The sequence below is a fragment of the Grus americana genome, chromosome 7 (genome assembly GCF_028858705.1).
Source record: "Grus americana isolate bGruAme1 chromosome 7, bGruAme1.mat, whole genome shotgun sequence".
Lineage (NCBI taxonomy): Eukaryota > Metazoa > Chordata > Aves > Gruiformes > Gruidae > Grus > Grus americana.
In genome coordinates this window covers 34,890,987-34,912,530 of record NC_072858.1, presented here as the reverse complement: position 1 = coordinate 34,912,530, position 21,544 = coordinate 34,890,987, and the positions used below count along the sequence as shown (strand labels likewise).

The 21,544-nt window shown below is 38.6% G+C and overlaps 1 protein-coding gene across 5 annotated transcripts in view; it reads left to right on the top strand.

Moving 5' to 3' along the window:
• Window positions 1-21,544, top strand: part of JMJD1C (jumonji domain containing 1C) — a 167,277-nt gene that overhangs the window by 46,827 nt on the left and 98,906 nt on the right. For 2 of the 5 annotated variants that reach the window (XM_054831597.1, XM_054831595.1), the window contains exon 2: window positions 7,457-7,621. The exons of 1 other annotated variant lie outside the window; for it this stretch is intronic. In XM_054831597.1, the coding sequence (XP_054687572.1) occupies window positions 7,457-7,621 (165 nt within the window). Of the gene's footprint in view, window positions 1-7,456; window positions 7,622-19,719; window positions 19,882-21,544 lie in introns of those variants that run through there. 2 more of the 5 variants (XM_054831602.1, XM_054831601.1) reach the window with 1 other exon arrangement.

Sequence of the window (21,544 nt, the reverse complement as noted above, 5' to 3'; positions counted from 1 at the left end):
ATATAAGGAAGCTACCTTGAAAATTCATGTTTATTGAAGCGTGTATTTGCTACATCTGGTCCTGTTCCCTCCTGCACATGGCATATATTTGACATGTCTTCCAGCAAGTGTGTATCTCCGGTTTATTCAGAAGCCTGTTGAGAGAGCAGGGTTGTCTTCCTCATTCTTCCATGTATGAAATGTATTGAGCAATGTTGGCAGTTAAAGTATGGCCTCAGCTTGAGTGCGTCTGTCACTGTGTGTCTCGAGCAAGCATACAGGCTCCTCTCTATAGTTTTATAAATTTTGAGCAGATGATCCTGAGGCTGCAGATTTTATTTTTTCCTCAGTAATGAAATAGTGGTTTTGGAGGGTTTGTCTCTTTGTATTTCAGAGGAGTTGTAGCTGGATGCTGGTACGCAGGGTCTTTCAGTGGTTTACAAGAAGTAAGCGTTGGTCCATTCCTGCTGGACAGACCCAGAACCATTGCGCCGCAAAAAAAGGACATTTCCAGGCGGTTCTGAAACAGCAGATGATTAATACCCTGCAGATAATGAACTAGCCTCTTTTTTTGTACACTTCAACTTCCCAGGTTATAACTGAGGACCGCTTCTGGGATAATATGCCTATTCCCATTTCCTTTGAATAAACAGAGAATTTAAGTCTTCAGAATAATGAGTGTGATGTTTCCTGGTAGTAGGGTGTGTCAAATGGGGTTTAATTTTCGAGGAGTTGTCCTTTTGACTTCCACGGCTCATCTGAGAGTAGCAGGACTTTCTGTTTAAGAGAAAATTAAATTTTCTGCCGTTAAATTTTTGTTACTACTTGCAAGCTCCACAAATAATCAAAACAGATGTGCAGATTTGAACATTTGTCCAAACAATGTTGTTTTTTTTTTCTCCCAGTGCTGAAATAGCATAAAATAACCAACACTATTAACTTGTCCCAACTTCTAAGGAGCTTTCAGTGTTCTTTCTTGTAAAATATGTATCTAATTCCACAGCTATTTTTTTTTCTAGTGCTTGAGAGTTAGATGCAGAGCACTTGCGTTTTTGAAATAAGCTATTATGTTCCTTAAATGGTGGAAGAATTGTAAAAGTCTGATTAATAAACTTACCAGTTATGTCAGGAACATTTTCAGGTCTTCTAAAGACTTACTGTGGCATTGTGGGTGTCTACTCACCCCTGCTACGAAATACACAATACATTTAGTATTTCTTTGTTGAAAGTAAATACTTTCTTGTCTACAAATGTAAGTGAAATTTTTGTACTTAGGAATTAATCTGTCTGATGCGCAGTAAAAATGCAGGCTATTTTTAAGAATACATGGAGGCAATAAACCCCATTTTTTAATCCTAAACAATTTGATAGTTTAAGACCAATCTATTGCCATTATTCCAGCTGTTTTGGGTGTTTCTAGGCTCTAAGGACTGATGGCAATGTATTTTGAAATACTCTTTTTCTTTTTTCTTCTGTACTGTTTTGCTTTAAGAGTTTGAAAAATGCAAATGTATAGCATTTAAATATATAAAGGAAAGGGTATGATCATTCTTTTATGAGTTCTTTTTAATGTAGAGTGACTATGAAATGCTAACGTGAAGGATTGGGGCCATTTTGGTAGCACAGAACAACATTGCAAGCCTTTTATTAAACAAAAAACGCTACTGCTGTCTTTGGTTGCTATTTCACCACTTTTCCATGCGGAAATGGGTAGCACTTGTATAACACAGTAATAATTTTACTGTGTTAAGCTGTTTTGCTTTATAGTAAATTGTGCTTTGATTGCATTTGATTAGTTAAAGATATATTTAGAAAGACTTGACTGCTGGGTAATGCCGTTTCCATCAAAGAAACAATCTGTAAAAACCTGAGAAGGCAAGAATATTGGGAACAGGATGGGAAGATTAAGTTTTATAAAAACACTCTTATTGGCTCCATTCCCTGTGTACTTACAACTAGCTTTAGTTTATACCAGTTAGGTATTTGGCAATCGCATCCATCTCAGTAAGCAGCTGAAGAATTTTTTTGGAGCCTAGTGTAATTCGTTTTAATTTTCAGCTACACAGAATGCTAAAAAAGCCCACCGGAGCTAAGCGAGCTGTCAGAGTCGTGTGGGGTTCAGACCTCCGGAAACCTCCCTGACAATGTCAAACCCCTGTCACTGCCGGTGTGCGGTTTGGGATACCCAGGCTTGCCGCCTCTCGCTGCTCTGCAGGCAGCAGTGGGAGGCACTGGCTGCTCACTTGGCTCCTTGGATTTTCTTTTTTGAAAGGAGATTTTTTTTTTCAGTCAAGCCCAGGAAACTCCCAGCATCCTCTTTACTGGGCCAAGAATAAGCTGTTATTAAACATCCCCTAAAATGTTTGTCCCCCAGAATTGAAGTTTACAGGTTGCAGTTAACACTGGAGAATATGGAGAGGGAAGAACTAACTTGGACTTGCATTTTAAATTGCAAATTTGGGAATTTTGTCCTGATATCTTGTAATGTAGTTTCTGATTCTCTTAGTCACTATGTATAAGTTGGAGGCATCAAACAGGAAATTTTTTTTCCCCTTTGATGATGGTACCATGGGTTTTATAAACACAACACAACACACCTGTCCCCTTCCAACTTGTAAAAGTTTTTATTTATTGCCTTTGAAACATCTTGCTTTTATACTTGAACCATCTTGGCTTTATACTTGTGTATTTTCAAGTAAATTCCTGCTGAATTACATACAAGGTTTACATTCTTGTGTTTACCTGACTGTACAGCACAAGGTTGGAAAACTGACTTTGACAACTAGTTTTTGATGCTTGATCACATGCTAAGAGTTTTAGGTCTATCTTTTCAGTTGTGTAACAAAGACTTTGGAATTCCACAGATAATTTTTAGTACTTGAGTTTTGAGTTCTCAACTTTTATAAATGATGTATGGAGTATAGATGCGTTATAATTGCACATGGTGTAATAGTCTGTCTCTTAATTTAAGAATGTTACGAATGAAACCCAGTGGGATGTGCTCTGGGACTCACCTTGAAGTCAGTAGCCAAATTTGTGTTGATGAGGGACTATTTGATGTGGTACAAAAGTAGAAGTGTTTTCTTTGCCTTATTAAAAACCTCTTAAGAAAGATTGCTTGATTTTATTTTTTTTCCCCTAGAAATAAATACTTTGCTAACAATCTTTAGGTGATAAAGGGGAAACTGTACGCTCCTCCCTTAGGAGAGAAAACAGAACTTGTATTCTGTTAAATACAAATCAGCCGTATGGATTGTTTTAGCACACTGGGTTAGAAGCTTAGTAAATAAATACTATACAGCACTCTATTTCCTTCTTACTAGAGATTACTTTGCCTTAATGATGCAAGTTTTTAGTGATCCTTGTAGTTGTATTGCCTGGAGCTCTCGCCAGGGCGAACCTAACCTGAAGTCAGCCTTTGGATTGTTAATGCTGCAGTTGTCTTCAGCGCTAACCAACCCGTGGGCAACACAGAGGCTACTATAGCGTGGGGGAGTTACAAACAGCATCCACCCACTCTGGTGGTTTCAAGAAAGTGGATAGTGCATGGTCTATGCTTTTTTGCACAAGTCAAATTTGCTGGAAGCCAACATTGTTTTTGTGACAGTTTAAAGGGTTTCAGAATTTGTTTGGTCAGGCATATTTATTTGGAGCAGAAGTGACTGAAAAACTGGATCACAGCGCTGCATGTAGAGAATTTCACCATGATTGTTGTGTTTTGGCTTTGAAACAGCAATATTTGTTGCAATTGTTTGGCTGACTCCATTGGAAATTAATTTGCTGTCTTGCTTTACTTGGATAAGCATGCTAAAAGCTTATGCTGCTTCCTGTTGGAAAATAGTAGTGAGTTACAAAATTAGCACATTAATGCCAATTATAAATATAATATCATCCCAGTGGGAATTTCTCCTTTTTATGCAAGTGAATGCATACGTGGTGAGAAGACTTCAGCCACTCTGGGAACACAAACTTCTGTATAGCTGACAAGGCAAAGAAGCAAAATTTGGCTGAAAAAAATCTCAAAATCAATATTCATTCTTAGGGAGGCAAATGTTGTAGAGTTTCTTGCTGTACAGAGTTTCATCAGTGAAGCAAGAAAGATTAAATATTTTCAGCCTTTGCACTCCTTAGGGGGTCTAACTTTGGCTCTACATTTTATTTTGTTGGCGTAGGTTGCTGGATTGCTTCCTTTCCTCCTTCTCTCCCCTTTTTACTCCCTTTCAGAAATCGTGGTGCTTGGGATACCGCTCTTCTCTGTGCGGTAGGTCATTGTGCAGAGAAAGAGGAAGCCTGTGTTCTTCAGAGGCTTTACTATTGCCTTAGAAAAATTCGTAATGGATTTTCCTGACTTAAGTATTTCCTAGCAAAAAAGAGAATGGGCGAAGGATTGGGCTCTATGTTTCGTCTGTGTTGTTTCTGCCTTTCAAAAATGAACTTTGAAAAGCCAGCAGATAGTTAATAGTCTTGGCATTGAAACCTGAATGTGGTGGAAGTTGGCAGAAGTAATTCCCGAGTAAGGTTGTGTGTGTATCGTACTAGAGGAGGAATATGGTGCCCTGGGCAATGGCAGACTGGCTCTGCGCCACGCTCCATTCTCCACTTTTCTTGGAACTGCTCCTTTGAAGATCTAATTATACGGTGCCAGGAGACTCTGCAGATAGCTCAGCAATAACTCCCACTGTCGTTGCACCGGATTTTGGTTTATTTGGGGTGCAAAACTTGCACACAAACACTAGATTGTATCACAGTTATCCACAAGTTTTGGCTAGTGTCCAGAAGATACAGTATGTTTTAGTGTGGCGGTTTCTAAGCTGCTAACTCTGGTTTAGACTTATCTGTGTTTTTCAACAACATTTATTCACTTGATTCCCCTTGCCTCCTATTTTTTAAAAATTTGCTGCTGTGTGAGGTCTGGAGCTTAACCTCTTACACTCTGTTGTAGACTACCCAAGTAAAATGTCTTTCCAGATATTAAAATTATTTGATCAGTCCAGAATAATTGAGTGGAAATTGCAGGAGGAGAGGCCAGGAGGAAGGTTACTTCAGCGAACAATTTTTTGACTGTACTGTCACTGAAGGTTGTCTTTAAATTTAGTCATTTGATAATTGCAGAAATAAATGTCTCTTTAGAAGGGTTCAAAGTAGCTGTAAATACAAGATGCTGCTGCTAAGATGATTTGAGATATGACGTGCTTTCCTGTCAGTGCTTTAAAGCATTTCTATTTTTGCTGTTAACTCTGTTTTGATTGAAAAATTGTTATTCTGCAACTTTATTATGTATTTTAATATGTATAGAAATTGTTATTAAAAAGTGTTTTTTAGCGAAAGGCATCAATTTACAATTTTTAGTTTTGAGTTTTTGCTCTGTTTTCTACTTGCTTTGTTAGAATAAGAGGTGATAGCTGTATTAATGAACAACTGAGGTGAGAGGAGAATTTGATACACAAACTGTTCCTATAAGGCAGATTCTAATGCCGCTGAAAAGACTAGCAGTACTTTCCTGGTATTTCAGTTAGTGAAATGGGAAAAGGTAAAAGAATATTTGCAGTGATGAACAAGGTGATGCAGAGGTGGAGGATGATGCCGATTAGCCAGGGGAATTGAAATGTTGGAGGAACAGCAGCAAGAAATTCCAGATGTTGAGGAATTCCAGATGTTGAGAAAATCCAGAGGGAAAGCTCCGCCCTTGGGAAATGAAGAAGGAACAGTGTTTAATGCAGACAACTGCCCTGCGCCCACTCTACCTTGACCCAGCGATTAAGACCAGGCAAGAAAGAAAACGAGTAGTAAGATGAGGTGTGAGCTAAGAGATGGAAAGACCAGTTGGCTGTGAATATGATATTGGTGACAACAAGCGTGCATGATGATGGGGACGGTCAGGTGTCAGTATTTGGTAGGGGGGTGGATGAAAAGGAGTCGGGTGCGCAGTGAGTGATAGCTGTAGTTAGAGTGGTGAGCAGTTCATGGAGGCTATGGGGAGGGGGATCAGTGAAATAAATGGATAAACTGAGCATAGCTTGACAGAGGAGAAATGACTTATTCCTTTTTATTTGGACAAATTTTAAGTGGAGATGCGATAATGGGCTGTCATAAAAGAAAGTAACTGCAGTAACATCTTCTTAATCTGATGCTTTAAAGAGGGAAGGGAGAAGGAAAGGAGTGTGTAGGAACAGAATAGGAGTAATATGGGTTATAAAAAGAGAATGAAGGGGAAAACTGGGATTATGAATTTTGATATAGGAGTGAGAAGAGGCTTGGTGCAAATTCGAAGTTGTGTACACAGAAGGGAGAGGGACAAGATGAGAAGGAGCACTATATAGTACACGTTTTGAAAGTGTGAGACAGAAAGTCTAGACGAGGAAGTATGTGGAAGGCCTAAAATTAACTGAAGTTAGAAAGACAACAATGTTCCTGTGACAGTGATTTAAGTTCTCAGAAGCAGATAGAGGAAGAAACTCCGGTTTCAGAAGTGGCTTTGGATGTGGTCAAGAGCTGAAATTCAGGAGGGTAGCAAAGTATCTTCTCTTCTTCTCCAGTTTGTGTGACAAGCAGTGACTGTTTTTTATAATGCCAGCTGTTATTTCCTGTTATTTTTCTCCTAATTTGAAAGAGAAAACAATTGATTATGTTGATTTTAAAAAATTATTTAAAATCAATTCTGCAATTTTGAAATGTAGTGATTTTAGAAGAGTTTGTGTTTGCTAATGCAGATAGCTTTTTGGCTCTGAGTTCCCTCTTCCCTTTACAAGAGGAGACAAAAGGTTTGGCATATTTAGCTTACTGAATGCAGCTGAGGGAGGGTATGCTTGTTCTCTAAGAATGTGCAGGGGAGAACTGTGTAACCTGCGGGACAGGGATGGCACAAGATCAAATAGTTGCAAACTGACTCCAAATGAACTTAGCTGGAAACAAAAAGTGTGGGTGTGTTTTTTCCCTCCAAAGGAGCGGGATTCCAGAAGGACAGCAATGGCAAGAAACTGAGCTGCTTCTGTTAGGTGCTGTGTGTTGGGCTTGCTTGTAGTAGCCGGGTCTGCAGGCTCAGGATGTCCTTTCTGGTTCTGTTCCAAGTGGCTTTTTTCTTCTTGAAACAGTGTTTCTTTGGTTGGTTTGTATGAAGTATTTGAACTGAGAATGAGAAGTATTCTTAAAACTTATTTACTGATATGTAAACAGCTTATGTCTTACTTGAATGATACTAGTAAATACTTAGTGTTATACTTTTCATTTGTGAGATAAGATACCCAATGTTAACGGTACTGTTTTAGCAAATGTAACCCTCCTCTCTTCAGCATAAATGCACTGCCAAGAAAAACTTCTGTGGTGCAGGAACCGATTATATAATTTCAATACCATAACAGTAAAATGGGTTATATTAAGCTCTTGCATTAAATTTTAAAACACATGCTACGCGTGTAGATGCACACGTGCTGTGTATATGTAATAATGTATGTCCTTTCCTGTTCTTAAATTTCCCCAGGTATATGTGGAATTTGATGACCTTGAATGGGAAAAACGAGAATGGGTTAAAGTTTATGAAGATTTTGCAACCTTCTTGGTAGAGTACCAGCTGGTCTGGGCGAAAAGAAAGGACCCAAGCCAGACTCAGGGATCAAAGATCAAACAAATTCAATGGCCTGCATTGGTAAGATACTTGAGCAATTGCATTTACTAAACTATTTTAATCTCTTTAATTCTGTCCTCCTTAGGAAACTGTCTAGGTTACTTAAGGGGTGGTGGAAAGTGGAGAGCATGGAGGGGGAGGAGGGTAAGAAAAGGATAAGAAAATAGTAATAAAGCATGTTTGTGTTGAAAGGGTGGGAGTGATGTGATAATAGTCATCTTCCTTTTTGAATCATCTTAGAGCACTGCAAAACTAGTCTGAGTGACATAATAGAACTAATGGCACTTTACATAGTCAAAGCATCTTACAGGTATAAACTTACCAGCTCACATCTTACTGCTCTATGAAGAATTGAAACTAAGGTGAAAAATAAACCCTTAAGCTTGTGATACTTTCTTTGTGGGAGTTGAGTGTATCTAGAATTCAGAAAGATGAGAAAAATGAGCAAAGATCAATAAAGTAAGTGGTAATTGCTTGCCTGATTTTATGAGATGATACTTGTGACTCTCATTCTTTCTGGATTGATGCCCAAACATTAAAGCTGCTGAGAACTGCTAGGAGGTTGTGTCCATTTTTGACATGCTTTTAGGTAGACCTGATGAATACTAAGGAGGTGATGAGATAATATAATAAACAAGAAACATGTATTCTTTTTTTTCCTCCAAAGAAAGTAGTAGTGCTGTCAAAATCTTCAGAAGAGCCAAATAGGTATGAAATTTCAGAAATCTACTATATTGGATGTTTTTGCTTTGTAGAGAGTTGGGGAGGATTTCTCACAGACTGGCAATTGAAAGGGAACTCCAACAAATTTGTCAAAATGGTGAAGACAAATCATAGATATATCTGATATTAAGCTTAATGTCTGTAACTTCAGTCTTGGATTTTTAGAAATTTGTAGTTGTAATGAATTTAGATGATGGTGGTCTTTCTTTTTTTCCTCTGGACTTTAGCTGTATCTGTTTCATTCAAATATTCCCTTCATATTCTCATCTCTGAGCACCTGATGGACTTTCTGAAATGCTGTCGCATGATTATTTTTCTGGAGCTGTGGTTGGAACAGTCATGCTGAAAGTCATAAAGCAGGCTGTTCAAGGAAGTTTAGTGGTGGAAGAGATGGATAGATGGTTTAGGATGGACTTACCTCCTCTTCAGTTAATATTGCTAGTTGACTCACCTTGTATGTTTGTGCTCATGTGCTTGAATAAAACAAGCTAACTTTCTGGATGTACAGGCTGGTTTGTGTATTTGCTTGTACAGGCAAATTCTCTGTTTCATGTTTGTATATCCTTGTGCAAGAATTTTTAGTTTTAGGGAGTCGTGTTACTTGCTCTTTGAAGACACCCATATCTCCTTGAGATGGGTATTTTAAAATCTGTTAGCAACTTAGAACTTTAGTATCTAAGTACTCTGCTACTTTACATGCTTTTAATCTCGCCCTCTAGGATAGACTTCCTTCTTGGGTTTAGAAGGGGTGTATTTCTGGAAAGTATTCTAGTCTGGCTGCTGATCCTGTCCCCAAGTTAAAAGTATGTCTTTGTTTGCTAATGTGTGAAAATGTTTTAGTCACGCCTTTCTCTCAGTAGATACTTTTTCAAACTTGTGCTGGTCCAGCAGAAGGCAGAAACTTTTTTTTTCCCCTTCCATCTCCATCTTATCAATTTTTTTAGTCTTGTTTTAATATTTATGTTTTTGAGGTAGCTGATAAGTGTGAGAAGGAAGGTTTGCATAAGATCCGCCTCCTGCTTTTACAGTTAAAACATTGAAATCATATAGTCCAAAGTGGGGCTCAAATAGCTTGTTGGGTCACAGTTTCCAGATGTTAAAGATGACGCGTTCTCAGCAATTGTACTTGGGCTGCCTACAAATGTTCTAGCAATTGTTTTGTGAGTCAAACCCTCTAGTCATCCATTCCAGAAAACCCATATTTGACAGAAAGTGCGGATACAGGATATTAAATTCCTTCCATAGAGACCTCCCAAAGTTCTGTTCGGTATCAACAGCTGCACTGAGCATGCTGGGCCTTGGGGAACAGGGAGGGTGCTTAAATTGCCATAATACTTCTGGCCTTTGTTTCCAGACTATCTGAACACTCTGGTGGAGTGGATGATCTCTCTGAAGGTTTGGGGTTTGTCTAAACAAGACCTATTAAAAATGGGAAAGCAATGGAAAAGGTGGTAAAAACTTTTGATTTGCCAAACAGCAATAGGAATATCTGCACTGTTATGTGAAATTCTGAGTGTGGATGTGATAATGCACACTTTTTGGAAAAGTTGAGTCTTGCTGTAGTTATGAAAGGAAAAGTCTCAATCTTTCCCATGCATGCGAGCTATATTGGGAAAAAATCATTCATGTACTTGACTGTCTTCGTATTAAATACTAAAATAAAAGTTTCTGGTACAACTTTGATTTGGACGCTAACGTATATGCAACAAAGCAATATTTAAGTATATTTTATGTAGTAGTTTTAGAGGATCTTTGTTTTTAGTGGAATGAATGGAAAGTGCTTGTTTATTTAGATGGTTATCACCTTTCTGTTCTCTTTCAACATAGTCTGTGTTTACTGTATGGTAGTCAAACCTAGTCAGAAGACAAGGTCTGTAATTTCCTGTGGGGCTTTCTATGGATGGTCATCAGTCTACTATCTGTGTACTTCACAATTACTGATTTATTACTCAATTGTGTGTTACAGCGTAATCTCCGCTTCATAGATGAAATTGCTAGAATGCAAGTTCATCACAAATGTTTTCTGTTTTTAAATGCCTGAACACCTGAGGTGTAGCTGTTATTGAAAGCACAGCCTTCGCTGACCTTGTGTAGCTGTGCTTTAAGGTTTTAGGCTCTTATGTCAGGTGCTGAGAAAGTGAGGAAATGAGAAGTACTGCCTCTTTCTCCTTGTTTAGAAACTCAGTAACAGAGGAGGGATAGATTATTCCCTGAATTCAGTTTCTCTCATGATGAGATTATCTTTTCTTTTAGTAGAGGTCCTGCCTCATTCGTGCTGAAGGTGAAAAGTGGACCGTAAATGAGCCTGGAGTCCTAGTGGCAGCAACATGCTTCATCATTATCAGGGTCACTCGGATGACGTTGACCAGATACCTGTTTCTGGGCCACTGTGCAAGTCTATGAAAGAGAGAGGAAGTGTAGTCCCTCAGCTTGTTCATGCTGTAATCAAATGCTTTTCCTTCTTGTGAGATGATTTTCTGGAGAGTGGAGAACTTCTTGGCTGCCTAGCTAACTGGTATAATTGGAAATCCAATGCATGTAGGGTACTTACAAGCATAGAAGAAAAGACTATCAAGAAGCATGAAGAAATGGCAATGGTGGTATTAGGGAAGAGAGTGTTTGGTAAACAACGCTTGTTGTTTACCTCAAGTAATGGAGATGCTTTACAGATGTCAAACTGAAAGAAGAAAACTTCAAGGTCAAAGAGGTAGCATAGGAAAAAATGAAAGTATGGATTTTGAAACCTTTAAAAAGTTCAGGTAGTGGAAAAAAGTATAGGTAGTGAAAGTGAGTGGTGTGCCTTTCCATATTAAGGGATTAAGAGAGGTAGTCTAGATAAGGTGTTGAAATTGAAGGCATCAGCTTAGTTTACCAAACAAGGGTGGGGGGGAGAAGAGTGTGTGTCACAAAAAGACAAAAAGAGAGGAGTGATGGGATAGGAGAATTACCAGTACTTCAAAAATGAGGCAAAATTGATTTTTGAATTCCTCAGGAAACAACTTGGAAGCAGTTGAGATGATGGACAAATTTTTGATCTGTGGGTGGATAAGAATAGTTGTATTTTAGGGGGAGTAAATTAATGTCCCTGATGTAGAAATAGTCTGGGTACTAGGATGTTAGACATCAGTGATAAAATCATGCCTATGGTACAGGTCAATCTGCAGTCTTAGGAGTATGATGGTATCCCCTCAGCAGCCAAGAAGGGAGATGGAAGTAAGTATGTGGGCAGGGTGACAAATTGGAGCCATGGTTTTAACGTGGACAGAACAGAATGCTTCTGTGAGCTGTCAGTTTGAATTTAATAACTGTCTCTAATTGCATATTAAATTATCTAGAAATAAAGTGTAGAGGGAGTAAAAGAGAAAACTAAAGACAGCAGCCGCTAGACACATTTTGGAGAATAGTAGAATAATGTGGAGCAAAAGTTTAAGGTGATAGATTAACTATGAGAGGACACTATGGTAGAAACTTAAGTAGCAGTTCACTTTTTTTTTTAACAGCATCAACTTTCTATGTTTAAGGGATAGGAAGGTGTGGACTGAGTGCCCTTTTGTAATAATTTTGGTTGGGAAGAGGGTTTTGGAAATTTCAATTATGTGCTGAAATGAAAACTTAATCGTTGAAGGTCTACAGATAGAAATGAAAGAAAGAAATTTAAGTCAGGCATTTTAAGGGGCATGTTCCATCATCTTGGAAAGAAAATAAGGGAAGAAGGGTAATTGAAAATGCAATTAAGATTGAAGGAGTTTAAGATGGATGGATTATGGCAAGTTTGTACTTTCAGGAAAAGGACCTAGGAGAATACAAGAAGTTGGAAAGAAAAGGATTGGAATTGGAGATAAGGAAGAGCGAATGCATTGAATGAGAGCATGCATGAGAAACTTCTGCACTTGCAACAAGAAAGGAAGAGACTATTGTAGAACAGGGGAAGGAAAAGTATTATCTTATTTTGGCCTTTTCCTTTTGGAAGAAACTGGCAGTCTTGTGTAGGGTAGATGTGAAAGGAGGAAACAAATTGATTCAGTCTAATATGATGAAAGGCAGGACTGGGGAATGGTACATTTAGCTGGCAGGGCAGAACTACTACTGCTTACCTACAGGCATGGGTGATGGTCAGGGGTTTTGTGTGTTCTGCTGGGTCTGGTTTGTTTTGTAAAGTCTGTGTTGCCTGTTCTTATACCTATAAATAAAACAGTCCTGCTTGTGAATTCGGCATGAATTCATAGATAATAAATCAGAAGAATCCATACTAATTCTCTGTTGGTTTGAATATGGAGACAGTGCTTTGCTAGCTTTACAGTACTCACCGTGTCAAACCAACAGATTTGCCCTATGGCCTCAACTAATACAAAGGTCTGCAATAACCCTGTCGCTCCCAGTTTCAGTGCTGGCATACAGCAAGAACTGGTTCTCCTGCAATTGTATATTTCTGAAGACTATACATATAAAAACTAAAATATGTTTCATGAGGAGATCCTGATTATGCTTGTCTCTTGAGGTAGGGTAGCTTCAGGAGCAACTCAATCTCCACACCCCACCACTCCCCCAATAAAAAAAAAAAAGTGTGTCTGTTTGCCTGTGTCTCTTTCTTGGAACAAGTGAAGTCATTGCTAAACAAGTGGCTTGAGAACAGTCTTTCCTGGGACTCTGTCCAGGGCTCTGCAAGAATATAGAGCTTTAGCCAGGCTTATAACAAAACCAGGAACAAAGAGTGGGTCTTCATTGGCAATGACTAACTCTTTTCCACTGTGAGAATCTGGAGCTGATTTACAGTGGACAGTGGCACCTGTGGGACTGTAGGCCTTCAGTCTGACTGTCATGCTAATCAGAAGGTTGTCTTGCAGAAGAATGCAGTGAGGTTTGTTCTTGGTAGTAGTGGATGTGTTTGTTCTGGTTAGATGTGAATGTGCCCATATGTTGATGTGCTGTCTGCATCTTAGGTACATGGTAGTAAAGTATGAGAGTAGAAGTGTTCACGGGCATGTGAATGATAGACTTGTCCTCTGACCTTATGTAGCCTTTTCCTCCCTCCCTTCCTGCCCCTCTGTCCCAGCTGTCAATTGCAGAATCCTTTTGCTTGACCGCATTCCGCTTTAGCTGGCTTGATTGTGTTGGATTATAAAGCAAATACTTCGAAAGTGCCAGTTTGCTGGCATTTGTGTCACGATTAAAGTAGGAAGTGTACAGATTGAACGACAAGCTTCTATAGAGAAGGTTCCAGAGATTCTTGAGACAAATCAGATTCTTTATTTTTGGCATGATGATGGAAAGTAGAACAGGTCCCTTGTTCATTCCTGTTTATACCATGACACACTACCACTTTTTCACTCTCTCAAGGATTTTTTTCTTTCTTGTCTTGATGGTCTAATTTTAGCACTTCTGAATAAGTTTCTCTTTTATACGTTGGTCCCATGGATCAGATTGATCCCCTTCACAGTCAGGAGTTTCTGTAGATACTGCTAACATTCCCCCTGCACATTCAGTTACTTCACTGCAGCCTGTTCTCCTCCCTCAGCACAATGAAAAACAGAGGTATACACTGCCAGATGCTGTGATTAAATCCTCAGCGGACACTCAAAATACTCGAGCAGTAAAAAGAAGTTCACAAAGGATTACTGTGTATATGGAAAGCAAGGCAGAGAGAAGACTCAGTCTCCCGAGTCCTAAAAATAAGTGAAAACTTTGAGGATATTTCAAATTTGAGGGGAGGAAGTGCTGTAGCTTCCAGGTAAAACAATCAAAAACTAATAGTGGATTTTTTTCAGCTTCTCCATTCCCCACATCAGAATTCTAGTGCTTGTATACCTTGCTAATCTGGGGTAAAAATGAGATATATACAACAGAGGAGAAAATGCTTGGAAACTGTCAGCTTCTTGGAAAAGATTTAAGACACTTCAGAGTTTGGGGAAGAGAAAATTTAAGTAACTGACTCAGCAGAGCATAAATGACCTGATTTTTGCTGCATTGTGAAAGACAGTAACATGCAGAAACAGCACTTGGAGATGGTTCAAAGATTACTTTGCTGGAGAGTACGTTACTGTAATATTCCCACAGAACATAAACGTCTCAAGCAGTACCACATCCCGCCTGTGTACTTTGGCACTTGCTTTTTTTAAACTACTGCTTACTGGGAGCCACTGCTCTCCACACAGCCTTCTAAGCAGAGGCCATTACCTTCCCAGGACATGCCCCAAATGAACAGCAATAAACTGAAATCTGCCTCCCCAGATGCTCCGTGGTGAAATATGAGTGTTGTCCTGTGGCTTCCCACTCTGGAAAAGAGTGACGGAGTGGAAAGCCTCACTGCAGTGCTGACTTGTATATGGCCCTGGCACTTTCTGTGCACTTCACGCTACTGTGTTGTTTGTTCCAAAATGTTTTGTCTCAAGGTGTTGGCTAATGGCAAGCTTCTACGTTTTTGTTTGTTTGTTTTCTTTTTTTTTTTTACTTTCTTCTTGTTAAACTTGAACTTCTAAGCAGTGGAGACCCTTTTTATTTGAAAGGATTTAGTTTGTAAAAGCATGCTTCCATATATAAAGTACATAAAATATTTTTTGTAGTTAGGTGCTATACTAAGAATTGTTTTTAATGTGAAATTAATTTACAGGAGTGCTAGAATTCCAAACAAGTACAGTATTTTCTAGACCTTAGCCTTAAAATAGCAGTAAGCACAAGTCATTTTGATCATATGGGCCTGGGAGTTGCCATTTTGGCAGCTCCTCTGGAGAAAGCTGCTTTAGTGTGTCACAGCATCCTGAAGGTCTCTGTACTTCAGGTTCTTTCCTGCTGGCAAAGCACTTCTTGTTCTCCAGGGATTACACAAATTAAATAACTAGGTATTGTTTTAGCATCCTTCAGCTCCAACACTAAGCAGTACTCCCAATTGAGTGTGCTTCTGTCTCTTGTACCTGTTCAAAAGACAGATAGCAAAGAAATGCTGGTGATAATTTGTATGTGTTTCTCTAAAAGATAGACATAAAGCTTCTCGAGGTTCCATATTCAAGCTTGGCAGTTGAAGCAGAGCAGCCATAGTTGCAGAGAGCTCAGTGCAGGATAGCTGCTTGCATATTGATTTTATAACTGGTGCTGAAACCTATATTGATTCAGTATATGGTTATACTCCTGTTGATACCCTAGTCAACTAGATCAAAGTTAGTCTAGGTGTATCTGAACTGCATTCACACTTCCAGCTTCAGTGTTGACCTACTTCACAGGTGTAAAAGCAAAGAGCTATGCTGCGTCCTCTGGAATTGTCTAGGAAGTCCTAAGTCTTTGATTTTTTTCATAGCATTTGTGAGAACAAATTTTCCATTTGTGCTGAAGAAAACAAATTGCTTTGTAGCTCTCTAGATCATCTGAACTTCTTCAATGAACTACAAGGATTAGCTCAACTTTGGAGATACAGCAGTGAGCAAAATACAGGCATGTCGATGCAGTTGGTTATTTCAGCGCAGTACTTTGGAAATTCAACTTCCAGAGCTTGGGCTTTAGAAGAATGACGGAGTGCCTGCAGTGCTTTTTGTGTATCTCCATCAGTCTAGTCACTCAAAGTCTGTTGCTGTTTATCTAAATTATGACTTATAAATATATACATTTTATATATGTGTGTGTATTTATAGTTGTGTGTGTATAGAGATATGCACACAAATATAATATTTTTCTCTATATATTAAAAACATTAAAAACCTGAATCTCCTGACCTATACCTGTTGAGAGGCTGTACAGTGAGGACAGGATGTCAGCATGGTACTTGTCCTCCTTTCGAATGGTGGCTGTCCAAAATGAGGAAAGCTGTGCCAGAAGACTTCCATCCACAAGCTACTGCTTGGTGTTTTTCTTGTGGTGGCGGGCAGAAGCAGCTGGGCTTTACACCTGTCAAATCCACTTGGCAGCTAATTTTGAAAGCCACCCACTGTTAAAATCTCCACTGCTGCTTCTGTGCATTAATGACTTGTCAGCTGTGCAATACTGAAGCACTGCTCTCTTCATGCTGACTTAAGTAAGATGAGTTATGGAAGGTGTAATTAGAGTTTTATGAGTTTCTTGTTCTCTTTTCCCAGAATTCCAGCAGCTGCTTCTGAGTTTCATCGTGAATCCCATGATGTTCTCAATATCCACCTTAAACGTATAGCAGCATGGAAAACCAACCCAAAATGTGAAGCACCTTTTCTGAAAAAGGATTTCAGTAGTTTATGCATTACTGTCTGGATACATGTGGCCTTGTGTGAATCGAGTCTGTTCTCCTATAGCTGAGACATAGGAGCTTCAGATGAAATTGTCTGAATGAAGTAAAAATGTTGCAGTCAGGACCAAACACTGTGTTATGCTAGGTTAAGGTAAAAGTTCTAGCGTTTTGCAAAGTACTGAGAATCTGAAGGAAGCTTTTTTGATGGTACTAAGAAAGAATATACCTCAACTCCATCTGAATTTTGGTTATTGGCATATAAACAAGGCAACTGTTGCTTCTAAGGTCTCCTTTTCTATGGAGTGACTCCACAGGGCATTTTTGTCATGTCATGATTGCATTGCAGTACTTTAGCTTCTAAGACTACCACAGAACTGATGCACTTGAAAGAATATTCTCTTGATTGCTGGGAATTTCTTGTAGTGCTTTACTACTTTTTACAGCAGTAGCAGCAAGCAGGTCTTGTCACTGAGTATGATTTTTCACACTTCAATAAGCAGAAGAAGCGATGGGGGAGGATCCTGTGTTGCTAGATTCAGCAAGAGAATTGACAACATGGATTGGGGAGAAGACACAGGGGAAGACTTCAGTTCTTTGAGCACTTGTGGTGTGGAAAAGGATGTTAATATTTGGGATAAGAAGGAAATTGAATCAAATAAAGGATTGTTTCTTCACCTCATGGGGTGACTGTGTTACTTGTGTTGCTGGTTAGGCTGTAGGGAGGAAGAGGTTGTCCCTTTATGTGATTTTGACAGAGCTGGGGGGGCGGGGATGGGATAAAATTCACCTCTGCAGCCCAGAATTGGAGCTCAGTAGTGATATGATAGTAATTTTTAAAGTGCTTCTGTTTTGTAAACAGGTTAAAACCCAAACAAAAACCTAACTTCCTTTCAGCTCAATCTGTTACGGATGTGGCTTCACACTGAATTTAACCAATCTCTCACTGATGCTGAAAGGGACAGTGACTACCTCCCCTTTTTGGTACTTTGGCTTAAACCCCCCTCAATTTCAGTTAGATCCACAAGTTCTGTTGCCTAGGCTGTGTACGTACACTCGTGTTCCCCCCACCAATACACAAAAATATTCTATGTTATAGTTTACAGTAAGCTCTTGTGAACTAAGCAGGGATATATGTGAGAATTAAGTGCTACTGTTTATTACTATTATGCATTGTCTGTGTTTGAATAGTATTGATCATGTCTGGTTTATTACATATTTTGATTTCATTCTGTCATTCTGTGCTCTCAGGGCTCTGCACTTGAAAAAGATTTTGAAATGAGGTCTTGGTAGTTAGCTACCATTAACAGAAACTTCTTTTGCTGGCAGGTGTTGCAGGCCTTCAGTTACGCTAAAACAGACTAAATCAAGTACTTGGAGCAAAAGGTTGTCTTGTTTTTTTCTTTGTCATTATAAATGGGCTCTGCACAATACATTTATCACGAGCAATCTGTTTTCATATATGGCAGTTTCTTGAGGACCACAAAAAGTCAAATTTCCAGAGCAACCTCATATATTGCATTATTCTAGCAATGATTTGATGGTGTACATCTAGTATGTTTACTTTTAAAATTTATCTTAACTTCTGAGGAGAAGACTGAACGTAGGAAAGAAGTTCAGGAACAGCCTGTCAGCTTCAGGTATTTAACCTGCATGAAGAGGCCAGCTGGGATAGAATCTGTATTTTATATCTTTAGTGTCCTAAAATTTCTGGTAACTTCATTTTTTTTGACAAAGTGACTATCATTCTTATTTTCTGAAAAAACAAACTCTTCAGTAGTAAAACCAGTATGTCCTCTGTTCCTGGCTTCGCTGTCGTGTAACAGCAGTCTCCCGAAGTACTCGCCAGTTCCTTTCAGGTGCGCGTTTGTATGGGAACACGTGTTACTTTCTGAACTTGATGCTGCAATGTTTATGTTGACATGGATTTCATTGGTGTTTCTGAAGCCCTTCTCAGATTTGGTGGCTCTGCACGTGCCCCAGCTGGGCAGGAGGAACGGAAATGTTGGTTGGGTACAGGTCATGCCACTCATGGCGAGAATAATTAAGATGTGATTAAACAGTAACCACAGGCCAATTGGAATTGTGAGGGAATATTGCTGGGGAGAGAAGGATAGAGGAGAAAGCCGCTGAAGGCACAGGTTTTATTCTTCTGCTGCGCAGTTTTCTCTTTTTATTTTAATAAATGAAAAGAAATTTACAGTTTTTATTTTACATGCCACATCCAATTGTTTGCAGTGGGTTCAAAATCCATTCTCTCTGTGAGCACGCAGAGGCCAGGGCTGGGAGCATATTGTTTTACCACTTCCTTTCCCGTACCCTCAGATTAACATCCTTCCAGCTGTTGGCCAAATCAGGAAGTTGAGTCAAGGGCTAGAAATGGCAAATAGACTTTCAATGACTTCTTAAAAGAAAAAGCAAAAACTTAAACTGAAGACGTTTGTGTTTTTTTGCAATGTGTGTCCTGTTAGGATGATGTCAGTCTTAAACAAATGATGAACAATGGGGAAACTGTTTAAGTTTTTTGAAATTCACCAGGTATTGAGAAACAACCATTTTGTCCTATCTGTGGTTTTACAACACTTCTGCTTTTCTACCCTCTGCTGCTGGGAATATTCATGTAAATGGGGGAAGGACATACAGTGAAATTTAGTTTTATGTTGTGGTCCCCCCCCCCATCTTATCTGCTCTTCCTCACAGTAAAGCTTGAGGTTACTTCAACAATAGTTATTTATCTTATTTTATCTTATGTAGTGTGCATTGCATGTTAAAGTATTATTACGTAGAATATCTTTAATACTGGAAAGTGAATCAATGTTAAGAATTGTAAATTTAGGCCTCTATAAAGTCTTTGGGAACCAAGACAATTTGAGAAAAGTATTCATTAGACTGACTTTGTAAGCAATCAAAGTAGTCTACTATTGATTAGGGAATGAGTCTTTGAAAATAGTATTCTTTAGCAGTAATTAATATTTTACTAGCAAAACATGGCTGACCTCACCTAACCCTGAGTAAGTCTGACTTCTTATTTACAGATAGGTGAATTATTAACAGAATTAATGATAGAGTGTTTATTTTTTGTCTACCGGCTGTCATAGGGTCTATACCAGTCATAGGTAGAAAAAAGTATTTAATGAAGGTTTTGGTCTTTTATTGGCTGCTTTTGTGTTCCACTTTGATTACTGTATGGAAAAGACTTGGTCCATTAGTTAAGCAGTTGTTAGACATTTACATGAAACCTCTCAATATTCAATTTTTGAACAGAACTGTTTAAGAAAAAATTAACTATTCTTATGTATAATGCATCATTCTGAAAAACTCTTGACAAAGTATTTTAATTTGAAATTTCTCATCAATTTTGAGTCTAAGACATTGGGTAAGTACCTAATTTCTTTTAATAAATGATGCAGAATTATATTTCTGTTCATGGCTTTGGTTTCAGATGGCTTTGAAAAATTCTGACATTTCATTGAAGGGTTTTGCTGGGATTTTAAATGCTTATGCTGAATTGCTACAAACTATACTAGTACCATCACAATAGGAATAAAATACTGATTTGTAGGGCTGACTGAATGGATGCCTTTGGAATCACTGAAACATTTAGCTGAGTCCTAATGTGAGCTGTAAAGTAGTTAGCATTGGTTGACGAATTTAGCTATTCTGACAATATAGTAATAAAGCTGTATATTAATATGAATACAACAAAAATCCATTTATATGCTTTATAGAATTTTTTTACATTAATTTTTGCATTTAAGAGTATACCTGTAGATTACTTAGGACAGACCTAATTGATACTGTTTTACTTTTAGAGTAAGAAGCATTTACAAGGTAGTTTGAGAGCTGGTAAAGAATTTGCTATTGATCCTTTATTGGGAAGTAGACTGATAGGTATTTGTGTGCAGTTGTCTTCTAAGACTCATGGTGCAATTAATTCATGTGGGGAATCAGATCTTTGGGGCAATTTACTGACGCTTGTGGGGGAATTAAAAAGTCAGAGAAGTCTTTTGGAACTTTGTCACACTGGAAATAACGTAAAACTAAAATAGAATCACTATGCGCATTTATTAAGTACTTAGGACTTTATGGGTGTTTTCCTGCTTCCTAATAAGATACTAGCTTCTGTCTAGTGGAAAAAAGCAGTTAACAGGTTTGAGATTGCATGAGAACTTGTTCGTAGCAAACTGACTTCCGTGAAGCATCACCTAGACAGACAGAATTGTATGAACCTCCACTAAGCACCATCAAGTTTGCTGGTGAAGGTAGCTGCAGACAGCAGCAGTATCTGATTAGCCAAGGCTGGTGCAGTCCTCACAGAATAATATGCTTGACTTGATTTGCAGGCGAAGGGATTGCAGATGATTTTTATAAGCCTGAGCAGTATGTGTGGTATATAGAGAACCTGCTGTGACTCTGATTCTTTTCCTCCCCCTCCAAAATGGTCAAGTAGAAAGGCGGCTCTGCTGTCTGTCAATTGGTGTTTCCTTTAGATGTGCATACCCTCAGATGAGCTTTTCTTTGGGAAGAATTTGCACAATTTTCCATATGCTCGCTTATTACCAGTTTTGATCTTCTGTCTTTTTATATATATATATATATAAACCTGTATCTTTATATATGCAGTTAATCTGCACATAGAAGCGCTGTGGTATTCATACTACTACAAGGTTATGCTGATGGGGGCATTCTTAACTGATCATATGGTTTTTCTACAACAAGCTATTTTCCTGTGTTACTATCAAAATACCCAGTGAACTGTGATTAATCATAGTTTTGGCACATGGCTCTGAAATTACTGCCACTGCCATAGAATGTCGATTTCGACATCTTTGGCTGCTGCAATTGCACAATCTTTTAACGATAGACGTACTTGGAGTTCCTTCAATACAAATGACATTATTGGCACACATAAGATTGTATGCTAGATTATTTATTAGAATAACCACTGTACCTTTTATTGGGCCTTTTAAACACTCCTCTGAATATCTAACCTAAGCTTCTTTTCAAAGTGGCAAAATGACCGATGTCGTCTACTTAAA